The 13,361-nt window shown below is 37.7% G+C and overlaps 1 protein-coding gene across 1 annotated transcript; it reads left to right on the top strand.

The window, feature by feature from the left end:
- The first annotated feature begins 10,603 nt into the window (after nt 1-10,603).
- LOC131393866 (zinc finger protein 596-like) lies at nt 10,604-11,356 on the top strand. The gene has a single exon (XM_058524856.1). It carries the CDS (start codon nt 10,604-10,606, stop codon nt 11,354-11,356), a length of 753 nt encoding a protein of 250 aa, XP_058380839.1.
- Nucleotides 11,357-13,361: the final 2,005 nt, after the last annotated feature.

Genomic DNA, 13,361 nt, shown 5'->3' with positions numbered 1-13,361 from the left:
CCTCCAATATCGGGTTCTGGTGAGTTCTCCACACAGTGAAATATGAGCTGGCCCCATTCCCTTAAATTTACGGAAGTCCTACCTGTCTTTAGACGTTAGTCATATCAAAGCAGCTTCTTAGGATCTTTAAATTTCCTTGTGTCCACATTTATTTCACCACTCTCATTTCCTGGTTTTGACTATTTGTGTCCTTTTTCCAGTTTTGACTTGGATTTAGTTATTTTATCTGTTTACTCGAAGATCCCAGATGTGAGCTGTTCGGTACAGTAACCACCAGCTCCATGTGGCTAAAAAAATTAAATAATAAAATAAAAAAGCCATACCTCAGATACTCAGTAGTGCTAACCAAATTTCAAGTATTTTCTAACAAAATGTGTCTGGCAGTTACTGTATTGTACAATGCAGATATAGAGCATTTTCTTCATTTCGGAAAGTTCAGTTGGCATGTTGATCTACATCTTAAATTTTTATTATTTTTTGCTGTTATAAATGCTTCACTTCCTGCTTCTTTGAATTAATTTTCTTGTATGTGTTTCATCAAATGATACTCTTCATTTTATTTCTTAACCATCTTGAGATAGGAGCTCATATGTATTTTATTCATTAAAAAAATTAATATATATTTAAAGCAAATAATTTCCTTTGACTGTTGTTTAAGTTTTGTTCCATTTGTACTTACACATAATGTTACTGTATTCAAGTGTTAGCATTTTTCATAATGTACTTTGACAATATTTGTGCCAACTGTATTTAAAAGATATAGTTTCCCTTACTTTTCAGTTGACAGATTGTGTCTTTTATGGTTGTCATTATTTTCTGATTTTATTTCATTGTTTGTAGGGCTGTTGCATATTCCTTTTTTAAAAAACTAAGAAATTTTCCTCCCTCCTAGTACACAATCCATTTGTATGCAGGATCGATTATGCACCTTAAAAGTAGATATTCTGTTTCAGGGTTTTGTGCTTTCATTATAAAATTCTAGAATAATTCTGAACTTAATTAGAATTTTACCATTCCTGAATTGCTTTGGATATATTGGAGGTTAAAAATCATGAAAAGTTGAGCTTTGAAATGTGATACAATCTGAGATGATATATTTTCCCACTTTCACTATTAATTTGAAGTACGTTTGTTTTGTTTTCATACTGTCTTCATGTTTAAATCTATTTTCCTGGACTTGATGATTGTTCTTTGCCATCCTGTCTGTACATTTATAGAATGTAAGAGGCAAGAAGGTAAAACTCTTTCAGTTATGTCAACTGCTATATCCTTAGCACCTGGAATAGTGCCTAGCCAATCACTAGTGTTGAAATCGGAGAGACCTCACTTAGTGACATGACTTTTGCCAACTGTAGTTCTGAACTGAAAGGAAAGGAACACGCAAGTGAGTGTATATAGATATCTGGTGATTTTATGGACAGATGTTTGAGAGCACGGTTTTGGTGTGGGGAAACAAAGGTCCCTAAAGCTGCAACCCAGAAATAAATAAGTGTGTCCAAATAACCCTGGAATGGCTGAAAAATAATTCTGCTTCTAAGTGCTTAGCAATGTTGTTAATATTAAGATGATATTTAAGAAGTAGAATGTCTCCTTCCAGGCAGCACTTTAAGAGAACTGGAGGAAGAGCCTAAGTTGTGCCACCACCCACCCTGAGGTCGCCAGAGACCTAAGTCACTACTCTTGCTTGAGGGAGAGGTTGGTCAATATATTTTGCATAAATTAATGAATAATTTAGGACCATTGAATACATTTTGTTAGTCCTTCTAAAGATTGCTTGTCTAGGTATGATTTTTGAAATGCATTTAATCCATTTCCTGAGATAGTTTCTAATCACTCTACACTGGATTACATCATAAAATAGGTTTGCTTTGACTTACATGTCATAATGTGCCTTTTTCTGTCCCCAGCACAGTCTCTCTGTGATCAGTTAAGTTATTGTTTCATCTATGAGTTATCCTTACAAACAAGTCTTCTCTAAATCCATCTCTAGTTGTGATATTTGATGAAAAGTATACTTGGTTATAAACCAGGATCACAGCTGGTTTCCCTGAGGGCTTTGTAGGAATTCTCCAATATCTCAGTTTGTTGAGTGAAATAGTTTCATATTTTCCTTGAGTTTGTATAATGACCTTCCAATAATTCTTGATCTTTGAATATAGACTCCATGGGGGAGTTTTGCTAATTTTTTAAGTTTCATATGTTTTTTTGCCAAATACTTAACGGATTTGAACAAACGCTAAAATTATGCTTTCATATAAATTATTATTTCTTTAATGAACTAAATAATAAAATTATTTTTATATTATTTCCTTTGCTATATATAGTGGCAACACTGATTTTGTGGGCTCCAGACTTCTCTTGGTTAGCTTTCAATTTATCTGTAATCCTTTCAAAAGTCTTTTTCTTTTTTTTTGGTGAGGAAGACGAGCCCTGAGATAACATCCAATGTCAATCCTCCTCTTGTTGCTGAGGAAGACTGGCCCTGGGCTAACATCTGTGCCCATCTTCCTCTTCTTTATATGGTACACCGCCACAGCGTGGCTTGACAAGCAGTGTGTTGGTGCACGCCAGAGATCTGAACCTGCGTACCCCCAGCTGCTGAAGCAGAGCACGTGCACTTAACCACTATGCCACCAGGGCGGCCCCTCAAAAGTTTTTTTCTTAATTTTTCCTTCTGCTCATTTTAAAGCCTGTCATCCAAAGATATGCGTGATATCTGAGCAGCATCTATTCCCTTCTTTCATCTCCCAAAACGGCCTCTTCTCTTAAACGATTTCATTTTACTCGTGGAATCTCAGAGCTCTGCCAAGTCATTTTTCTTCCTTCTCTTGTCTTCCTAGCACTTACTGTCCTTCTTTTGTCTTAAAATCTCTCACCTTCATTCTTGTAATTCTGATTTCAAGTCTATTTAAATAAGGTTTTTAATAATTGGGAGTCAGTTCATTCCTAAACTTATTGGATAATTTAAGTGATGTTCCTCTGCTCAAAGGCAAAGATTCTTTGAATATAGATCTTCAATTACTTTTTCATTCTAACCTATTTTACTTCAGCTTTTTTAATAGCTGTTGCATTAGTTATTTTTTTTCAAGTCATTATCATTCAGGTTAATTCTCTTTAAACAGCAGAAATTCACGGAAATATTTTGGGTATAATTACGTGCCAGTGTTGTGTTATAGCAGGATATGTGTCTGTCTCAAAATAATGGCTATTAAACAGAGGATATGCCAAGAGTTTGAGGGATCTGGTCAGGATTTTCCATAATCTAAGAAAGGTCAGCTCCTGAGGGGCTGTTTTGTGCCCCAGTTCTGACCCATTCAGTGACCTCCTCTGGCACCTACTCCTGGGAAGCATGCACATAGCACAGGGATGCCTGGTACGTTCTTTCTTTCTACCCATAGGGCTGCTCTGTTGCACATGCCTAGGGGTTCCCTCGATGTCAAATAGGAATTTCCATATTCCTAACGTTCTATAAAAGAAAAATTCTAGAAGTAGAAAACAATGTTCCATTTGACTCTGAATTTGCCATGAAGTCAAAACCAAATATAATCTCATGGTCAATTTTTGCTTAGGTTTCCTGGATCTTCCTTCTCGCCTTGGATACTCTCATGTGCTCTGGCTAATTCAATCACTAAATACAACTCATTGAGTGTCTCTTGGGCATTAAGAGTGCTCCTGGACACTGGATGCATGTGTGCCATTAGCAAATTCTTGCATTTATCCAGAGCTTCTCTTTTATGTCTGATTGCATCTGATAACTGCACTTTCAATTTTATTGTGAAGCAGGAGCTTGAGAGAAAAATATCTTCAGAGGAGATTTCTGTTTCAAGATAGAACAGACAATGAGGGGATTGATCGTGAATATATACAGAGGTTTCCCTTAAAATATACTCAATTTAAATCAATAATGTTGTTCCTGCAAAAAAGGAAAGAGGGTGATTCAAAAGTAGAGATTGACAGGCGTAGCATGACTTTTGAGTTTAATAGGAGAAAATAAGTAACCACTGGATATGAATATCTGAATATTTGGAGATATTATAGCGATAAACTAAATTATTTTGTCATATTATGTAATTCATCTGTAATTCAAGGGCTGAACTGTGTGGCCTGCAAATTCTTGTCTTGTAGACTTTACCCCAAGGACATCAGAATATAACTTTATCTGGAGATAGGTACTTTAGAGTAGAAGTAATTGATAAAGAGGAAATTAAGGGAAGACCCTAATCTAATATGACTGATGCCCTTACTAGAAGAGGAAATTAGGGCACAGGCACATAGAGAATGTAGAGAAAAGAGAGCCGTCTACAAGCCAAAGAGAGAGGTCTCAGAAAAAAACAACCCCGCACATACCTTGACCCAAGGATTGTAGCCTCCAGAATGATAAGAAAATAAATTTCTGTTGTTTAAGCCATCTAGTCACTGGTACTGGAAGAGTGACTTTTTTTTCCAGCAGAATATAATGCAATTAATAGATGTAATTGAAACCCATTTGGAATGATGATCCTGTGTTGAGACTGGGATGCACGTCTTCCCCATGTGCTGTCAGCTGCAATCGTGGAAGAGGCAGGTGCTATGGGGCCTTGAGCTGATGTGGCAAATAGTCCAAGGGATAAAAAACAGGTGGGTCCTTGTAAATGCATGTTGAAATGAGTAATTTAGATGAAACTGGGCAAAAATATGAAGAAAGATTATGATGTTTGGGAGGTGGGGTCAATACTCTGGAGATTCCCATGTGGTAGAGAACCTGGGCGGAAGGAGTGATTTTGTGAAAATGCAAGAAGAAAAAGACATTGTAATAACACGGTGCTTCTGAATACTCACATTAGAGTTACTATTCCAGGTAACACATAGGTGTGCTGTTTCACCCTAAAGGAATTTGAGCACAGGATACAGGCTGAGCAAAATGAAATGACAGCTGTTCCGTTTTCTAGCTGTGTGACTTAGTAATATTACTAAAGTTTTTGGAACCTCTGCTTATGTCATTTCTTAAATTGGAAAATAAACTATAATTAACATGATTATTGTGGGGATTAAATGAGCAAATATATGCAAGTCTGCAAATAAACAATCACACAATACAAATTTAACTTTTTTTTTTCCTGGACCAAAAGTACAGACTGGTGAGTTAACTATCCCTCTGTTTATGGTGCATTTTTGTGATTTTTTCCATGAAATATGTTTATTTATTATTTATATGATAGTGGAGAAATTATAGTTGATAAATGTTCCTCTCTCTCTCACAGTGTGTGTGTGTGTGTATATATAGATTTGCATGTACATATACATATATGTAAGTGTCTCTACATAATGAAAATTACGGAGGTTGCAGCTAAAGAAGATTAATAAAGAACAGGATTTGGAGGATTTCAGCTACTACTTGACTAAACTATCAGATGGAGCAGCTAGATTGTCTCCTACATCCTAGCCCTTCCATAATATCTGAGCATCCTTGACCTAGAGGACTGAGATAAACATGACAGTAACGTGATGACTCACGTGCTCCTGCTACTTTCTGATGCAGGGAATTTTAAGGACTGGACTGGTGAGACTGACGCCATTAATCCCTCCAAATGGAATAAGTCTTTGAATTGATTAACTCCATCATAAAATAGATTCTTAGTTGCTTGATGTCCAAGTCCATGGGGGAGAGATCTAAAAGTCAGGGTTGAGGGAGAACAGGAAGAGTGAGGCTCTAGAGGGATGCCATGGATGTTGGAGGACCATTGCTAGTGCATAAGGCGAGAATAATGAAATCTGAGAAATTTCACAACGTATACCTTTAGGTTCTACATGTGCAATGGGTCAGGGATCATGATGCTTTGGAATCAGGGAGGGAATTGAACAAGTCTGGATGTCATAAGTCTTTTTAAAATACAAAACACAATGCTCATCATGCTCTTATTTGTAATATATCTGTATTTTGACTTTCTTTATTATCAATCACAGCTATAGCCTTCTTAACATTTGACTCTGGGAGAGAAGAATCCTCTGCATCTTATTCTTAGAGTGCACCACTTGTTTCAGTTTGTTGCGCTGGGGGTCATACCCAGGTGAACGTTTGGGGCTTCCTGACAGGTAGGGCTGGACATTGTGCACAGGACTGTGGTCTCATGGCTTCTTTCTGTATTCTCAGATTTGCCTGCTTAGTGCTTGGACTGTCTGTGAGTGAAAACCAAGATAAAGACACCTGGAAACTGAAGTGTTGACAATGCAGCCACTTGTGAGTAAAGAATGCCTCTTTCTACAGAAATTACATCCCTAATTCCATTAGATGAGCAAGTAATTCCTATGGGCATGGATGTTCTAAGAGCAATCAGGTGTCCCTCAGGCATCTGAGTTCCAATGAAATTTGCCCAGGTCTTGGGATGGTTATCCTGGGTCAGGGCCTCATCAATAACTAATCTCCTTCCTAACATTACACATGTTTATGATAGGCTACATTAAGCTTGTGTATTTATAGAAGAGACAAGAGAAGTTTGCTTTCTTTCACCAAGCCCAAGTCCTCATTGTCAAATAATTAACCCATTAACTCGGTTTAAGGATGTAATGGGCTTAGGATGGTGGTGATTGCAAGTGATGGAGTTGAGTGAGAAGCAGAACATTTACAGTCATTAGGGAGGCAGATGTTTCAGCAAGTGAGTGTAATAAATCCAATGTTACAAGACCTGGTGTGAGGGTTGTTCAGTGGTGAGAGGAGCAGGAGAGAGGTATAGAAGGAATGAGCAATTATGTTATTTTTTCCCAATTTTTTTTATTGATGGTTTCTAACATTGTGAAAGTTTTGGTTGCACATTTTTGTTTGTCCATCACCATATATATGACTCCCTTCACCCCTTGTGCCCACCCCCCACCCCCCACCCCCACTGCCCCTGGTAACCACAGTCCAGTTTTCTCTGTCCATGTGTTGGTTTATATTCCACATATGAGTGAGATCATACAGTGTTTGTCTTTCTCTTTCTGGCTTATTTCACTTAACATAATACTCTCCAGGCACATCCGTGTTGTTGCAAATGGGACGATTTTGTCTTTTTTTATGGCTGAGTAGTATTCCTTTATATATATATACCACATTTTCTTAATCCAATCGTCAGTCGAGGGACACTTAGGTTGCTTCCACATCTTGGCTATGGTGAATAATGCTGCAATGAACATAGGGGTGCATAAGCCTCTTTGGATTGTTGATTTCAGGTGCGTTGGATAGTTTCCCAGTAGTGGGATGGCTGGATCACAGGGCATCTCTATTTTTAATTCTTTGAGGAATCTCCATACCGTTTTCCATAGAGGCTGCACCAATTTGCATTCCCACCAGCTGTGTATGAGGGTTCCTGTTTCTCCACATCCTCTCCAACATTTGTTGTTTTTTGTCTTGGTGATTATACCCATTCTAACAGGCATGAGGTGGTATCTTAGTGTTGTTTTGATTTGCATTTCCCTGGTGATTAGTGATGTTGAGCATCTTTTCATGTGCCTATTGGCCATCTGTATATCTTCCTTGGAGAAGTGTCTCTTCATTTCCTCTGCCCATTTTTTGATCGGGTTGTTTGTTTTTTTGTTGTTCAGTTGTGTGAGTGCTTTATATATTATGGAGATCAACCCCTTGTCAGATGTATGTTTTGCCAATATTCTCTCCCAGCTGGTTGGTTGTCTGTTCATCTTGATTCTGGTTTCATTTGTCTTATAAAAGATCTTTAATCGGATAAAGTCCCACTTGTTTATTTTTTCTTTGGTTTCCCTAGTCTGGGTAGGCATGTCATCCGAAAAGATTCCTTTAAAACCAATGTCAAATAGTGTGTTGCCTATATTTTCTTCTATGAGTTTTATAGTTTCAGGTCTCACCTTCAGGTCTTTGATCCATTTTGAGTTAATTTTTGTGAATGGCGATAGCACATGGTCCACTTTCATTCTTTTGCATGTGACTGTCCAGTTTTCCCAACACCATTTATTGAAGAGACTTTCCTTTCTCCATTGCATGTTCTTAGCACCTTTGTCGAAAATTAGCTGTCCGTATATCTGTGGTTTTATTTCTGGGCTTTCAATTCTGTTCCATTGATCTGTGTGTCTGTTTTTGTACCAGTACCATGCTGTTTTGATTACTATTGCTTTGTAGTATGTTTTGAAGTCAGGGATTGTGATGCCTCCTGCTTTGTTCTGTTTTTTTAGTATTTTATGAATTTCAAGTGAATATTTTATAATCATCTGTCTGGAAGTCCCAAAAAATACGTTGTTGAAACACTTCCACATTGATTACAACACATTTCATGTGATATTCCTTTACAATAAAATATTATGAAGTCAGAGTATGAAGGTCTCTATGAATATATCTGAAAGTTGAATACCAGCTCAGCAGTGACAGTAAACTGAATGGAACCCCAAGCACAGATTGATCTTTCTATACACTCAGCTTCCCATCATTTCTTCTATGCTGTCATCTCAACCCTCTGACCCTGGACATTGGTAGGGATTGCTCTATCTAAACCAGTATATCCATGTTATAGGAATCAGTGACGTTTGAAGATATAGCTGTAGACTTCACCAAGGAAGAGTGGGTCCTGCTGGACACATCCCAGAGAAAGCTGTACAGAGATGTGATGCTGGAAAGTATCAATCATCTGGTCTCCGTGGGTGAGTCTGTCGACATGTATCTGTGTATGTGTCCATTCATTCACTCATTGAACAAGCATCTAGAACAGCTTCTCCATACCCCATTCCAATCACTGTCCTGAATCTTTCATAACCTGCATAAATACTTAAAAGAAAGATGTTTCTATACACTTTACTTTTTGTCACCACACTAGAATATAATCTTGCCCACAAATTAATGCTTTTCTTGCTACTCAGTCGCCAACAATCAGAACAGAACTAGGAATTCAATGACTATTTTAATGCATAAGTAATTGTTTAAATATTTTTAAAATAATTATTCTGTTCTAGTCTCTACATGGAGGCTTGGGAACAGAGTAGTGAAAACAGTATAATTTTGATTATTCTTGTAAAGGTTATGTTTATTGCATGCTGGTTGAAAATATATTCAACATTCTGGGAAGACATTTAATCTCTTCCATTTTGAAAACACAGGATTCTGCATTCTTTCTTTGAACTTGGGTATGGGCATCAGCATCTAGCAGTCCCCCCGGTTTTTGCTGTAAGTCTGGATTTCTTCCAGCTCCATTGAGGGGCCTTCAGTGTTTTCTCTGTTGAGTATGTTGTTTCAAGGACTGACCTTCAATCATCTCTTTATTCTTCCTCAGTAGCCTGCACTAGACTTGATGATAGCAAATGTTAATTAGCACAGATCTCACAATCCACATATTTTTTTCCCACAAACAGGCTATCAGATCTTCAAATCAGATGTGCTTTTCCAATTGGAGCAAGGAAAAGAGCTGTGGAGTCAAGGAAGTGGATTTCTCCAACACCAGAGTCCAGGTAAGCATCAGGGACTTGTGCTTCAATGCAGAGGCCTCGGTCAGTGAGTGAATACACCCCTGGAAATACCATCTGAAGATGTTGTCAAGTGAGTGATATATTCTGGAATGTCATTGAGGACACTGGGGCAAAATTCCTCATATTATTATCATTCCTTGCATATACCAATCACACTTCATGTCTTCCTGCCATTTTCTTTCCCTTTAGGGAGAAGGATATTTGTGTGATTATTGTAGTTAAACTTTAACATAGTGATTCTTGTCCTGATCTACCCATTTAAAAATATTCCCACCATTTGCTCACCCAACATCTCGTAGTCACATACTGGTTTTCATGTTTCAATCCTGATTTTTTTCTTCTAATTGACAACATCCTTTAAAATGTTTCTACTACCTAGAGTATTTCTTTATTTGACACATTTCTCCACCTAATTGCCATTTTTTGAAACATACTGAAAGGAACCTTGGTATTTTTCTATATTTTCATCCCCCTAATGCCATTCTAAAATATTACATTTTTTTCAATTACTTTAGGAAGGAGAAATCCCCTTAAAAATCAAGAAATTATGTCAATGAAACATAACAGCATGAAGAAATTATCTCTCACCCTGCCAATGGTAAGTTTCATGGGTGTGAACTCTAGTCATCTAAATTAAAGACCTTCCAATGAGATGAGTTAGCAAATGGGCAGAATCTCGTAATGTAATTAAGGTGGGATTAAGCACATTCTAGGCAAAATGTTTTGGATAGTTTAAATTCAGTTAAGAAATTAACATGACTTCAAAGTAATGACTTGAAATCTAAAAAAAAAAAAGAAAGAAACACAATTGCATGAACACTGCTCATTATGTAAACTTTGAAACATAGTGAAGTCTTCGAAATTAATCTGACACCTCGCAGTTAGTATACTACAAAAGAGAAATATTTGTCCCTCCAGGAGAGTAACACAACATGCATATGCCATAATATTGGAAATACTTCATCAAGGGATTATTACTGACTTATATTCTAGTATTTATATGTAGAAAAATGAATGTATGGATATAGGTGGGCAAACCATTAATAACCTTTTATCTCCTTCCTCAAACCATATATCTCACACTCAAGTGGATACCATTGAATGTATTGATGTGGTTGATGAATTTACTCATAGATCTTCATTGCCTCTACACTTGTCAGTTCAAATGAGAAAGAAACCTCCTGTCAGCAAACGCTGTGGAAAATCACTTCATGATCAGTCATCCCTTAATCAAATTCACACTAGCGATGTGTCATGTGAATGTAATCTATGTGGGAAAGCCTTTAGTAATTTCTTTAGCCTTAGACGACACAAGATGATTCACAGTGGAGAGAAACCATATAAATGTCGTCTATGTGGGAATGGCTTTTTGCAAAATTCTGACCTTAGAAACCACATTCGAATCCACACTGGAGAGAAACCATATAAATGTCATCTGTGTGGGAAAGTCTTCAGCCAAAGTTTGTACCTTAGACAACATGAGAAATCTCACACAGGAGAGAAGCCATATGAATGCCATGTATGTGAGAAAGCTTTCAGCCAAAGTTCTTACCTTCGGAAACATGAGAGAATTCATCCTGGAGAGAAACGTTATGAATGCCATCAGTGTGCGAAAGTCTTTAGTCAAAGCTCTGGCCTTAGCCAGCACAAGAGAATCCACACAGGAGAGAAACCACATATATGTCTTCTATGTGGGAAGGACTTCTGTCAAAGTTCTGAACTTAGACGGCATAACAGAACACACTCAGGAGAAAAACCATATGAGTGTCATCAGTGTGGGAACGCCTTCAGTCCATATTCTAATCTTAGGCGACATGAGAGAACCCACACTGGAGAGCAACCATATGAATGCCAGCTATGTGGGAAATTCTTCAGTCATCGTTCTTCCCTTAGACGACACGAGGAAACCCAACATTGAAGAGGAAATCATGAATGCCGTCAGTGTGGAAGAATCATGAATCATAGCTTTAACATTTAAACAAACCAAAGGACTCACACAGTAAAGAAACACTCTATGTAATCAATATGGAAGAGTCTTCAGTCATCATACTCCTTAATAAAGATATGCATTTTCATATGGAATTGGATCCATATATATGGCATTAATGTGGAAAAGCCTTTAGTCACGGGCCTGACTTTAGATAACACGGCAGAACTCACACTCAATATAATGATATACATGTTCTCAGCAACAACTCTAAACGTTCAGTGGATTGTGCATAGAAGAACCCCTAGTTGTTTGTTAATTATTATTGTTAAACATGAGCAAACTCCACATGGGATAACTCCTAGGTCTGTAGTCACTGTGAACAAATATTCCACCAACTACCAGGTATGGTGTGGACAAGAAAACTCAGTGATGGAATAAATGCTAAAACAGGCAATAAGATGAAGTTTCTTGAGGAATACCAAAAGATCTTAAGTAATACTAAATAATTCTTACAAATAATTATTAGTGGAGAAATTATTCAATGTAAAATAATAAGAAATATTTTATTCATAGAACACTACTTGTGGTATAGTGTGGATTCAGACTGTGCCAAACAGTCTGTGTCATGAGTGAAGGGAAGCCTTCAGTGATCTCTTATTACTTAGTCAACATTAAGATATTCATACTGAGGAAATAGCAATCCAAAAATCCAAGTGGATAAAACTACAGGTAGAGTTCTTATCCCCCAAAAATGTGTGCATGTGTGTGTCTGTGTGGTGGGGAAACCTCTCAAAGAATCCTTTAACACACAATTCAGCAAATAACTGAGATTTTGCGAAAATATCTATTTATGAAAATATGGCATAAAATGTAAAATGAAGTGATCTGGCAATACTGAATGTAGAATTTTGTAAGAAATAAAGTTTTAGATAGATCAATACTTGCAAATATTCACCAATAAAAACTGTTGCTAAAGAAGCTAACGGTTGGTGTTCCAGTTTCCTTTTTTGCAGTTCTAAACACACAGATTCAGGTCTACTCTCCTTGGTGTGTGGACAGAGATTCAGCCCCCTCTCTGGGTCTCTCCTTTCTCCAACAGCTCTTTCCACATACCGTAGCTCCCTCATTCCATCTTCCCTCCAACATCATCAGTTTTCCTTCATGCTCCGGTGGTGACACAGCTGTGATCTTCTGCTCCCCTTGCCAGGCTTCTCAGCGTGCCACCACCCTGGTCAGGCAAGGTTGGGGGGCAGTACCAAAGACATGTATTCTAAAATATTTGGTGGACCGTCAGGCTATATCTCTGCTGCTGGGAGCAGCCTGGAGAGAGAAAGACAAGTAGCTCTGCCCTCACCGCCTGCAGACAGTTCCTTGGATTTTGTCCCCAAACCTCTGAATTTAGCTAAGTGGAGGAAACAGTTAATTCCATGACCACACTTTGTATCTTATTCAGGTTATTCCTGATTTATACACCTACCAGTCACCCCAGATAGCACTATTGCTGTGCTCTCTCTCACATAGCAGCCTAAAAATAAAGCTTCAGTAAGATAAGATCCCAAACTTACCATCCTCCACATAAGCATTCTTGTTTAATTGTTAATGCTATATACTTTTCCCCAAGCAAAATGCATGTTCTCACAAAAAGCATCTCTCCCTTTGTCCACAGGGCTTGGAAATGTTAGTCTTTCAGCAAACACCAATATTGAATCTAAACATGAAGGGGAAACGCTCCCACGATATCCACTGAGATGACTCGTGCTTTTGCAAAACTAGCACAATTCAAAACCACAGGCTTAACTGAGTCCAATTCAATGAGCACATGTGTAGTTGAAACGGCTAACATTATTATTTTTAAAAGTCTCCACAAATGATTCTACTGTACAGTCAGGGTAAAAAATCTCAAGTCATGAGTGAGGATGATGAGCAACCATTTCTATGGTCTGCCTACATCAATACATGTGCTAACCCCTGTAGTTGACTTTAGCTGTGATTC

This window comes from Diceros bicornis, chromosome 29, assembly GCF_020826845.1.
Source record: "Diceros bicornis minor isolate mBicDic1 chromosome 29, mDicBic1.mat.cur, whole genome shotgun sequence".
In the NCBI taxonomy this organism is placed as follows: Eukaryota; Metazoa; Chordata; class Mammalia; order Perissodactyla; family Rhinocerotidae; genus Diceros; species Diceros bicornis.
Note: the sequence above shows the minus strand (reverse complement) of the source record. Positions and strands in the feature narration are given on the sequence as shown.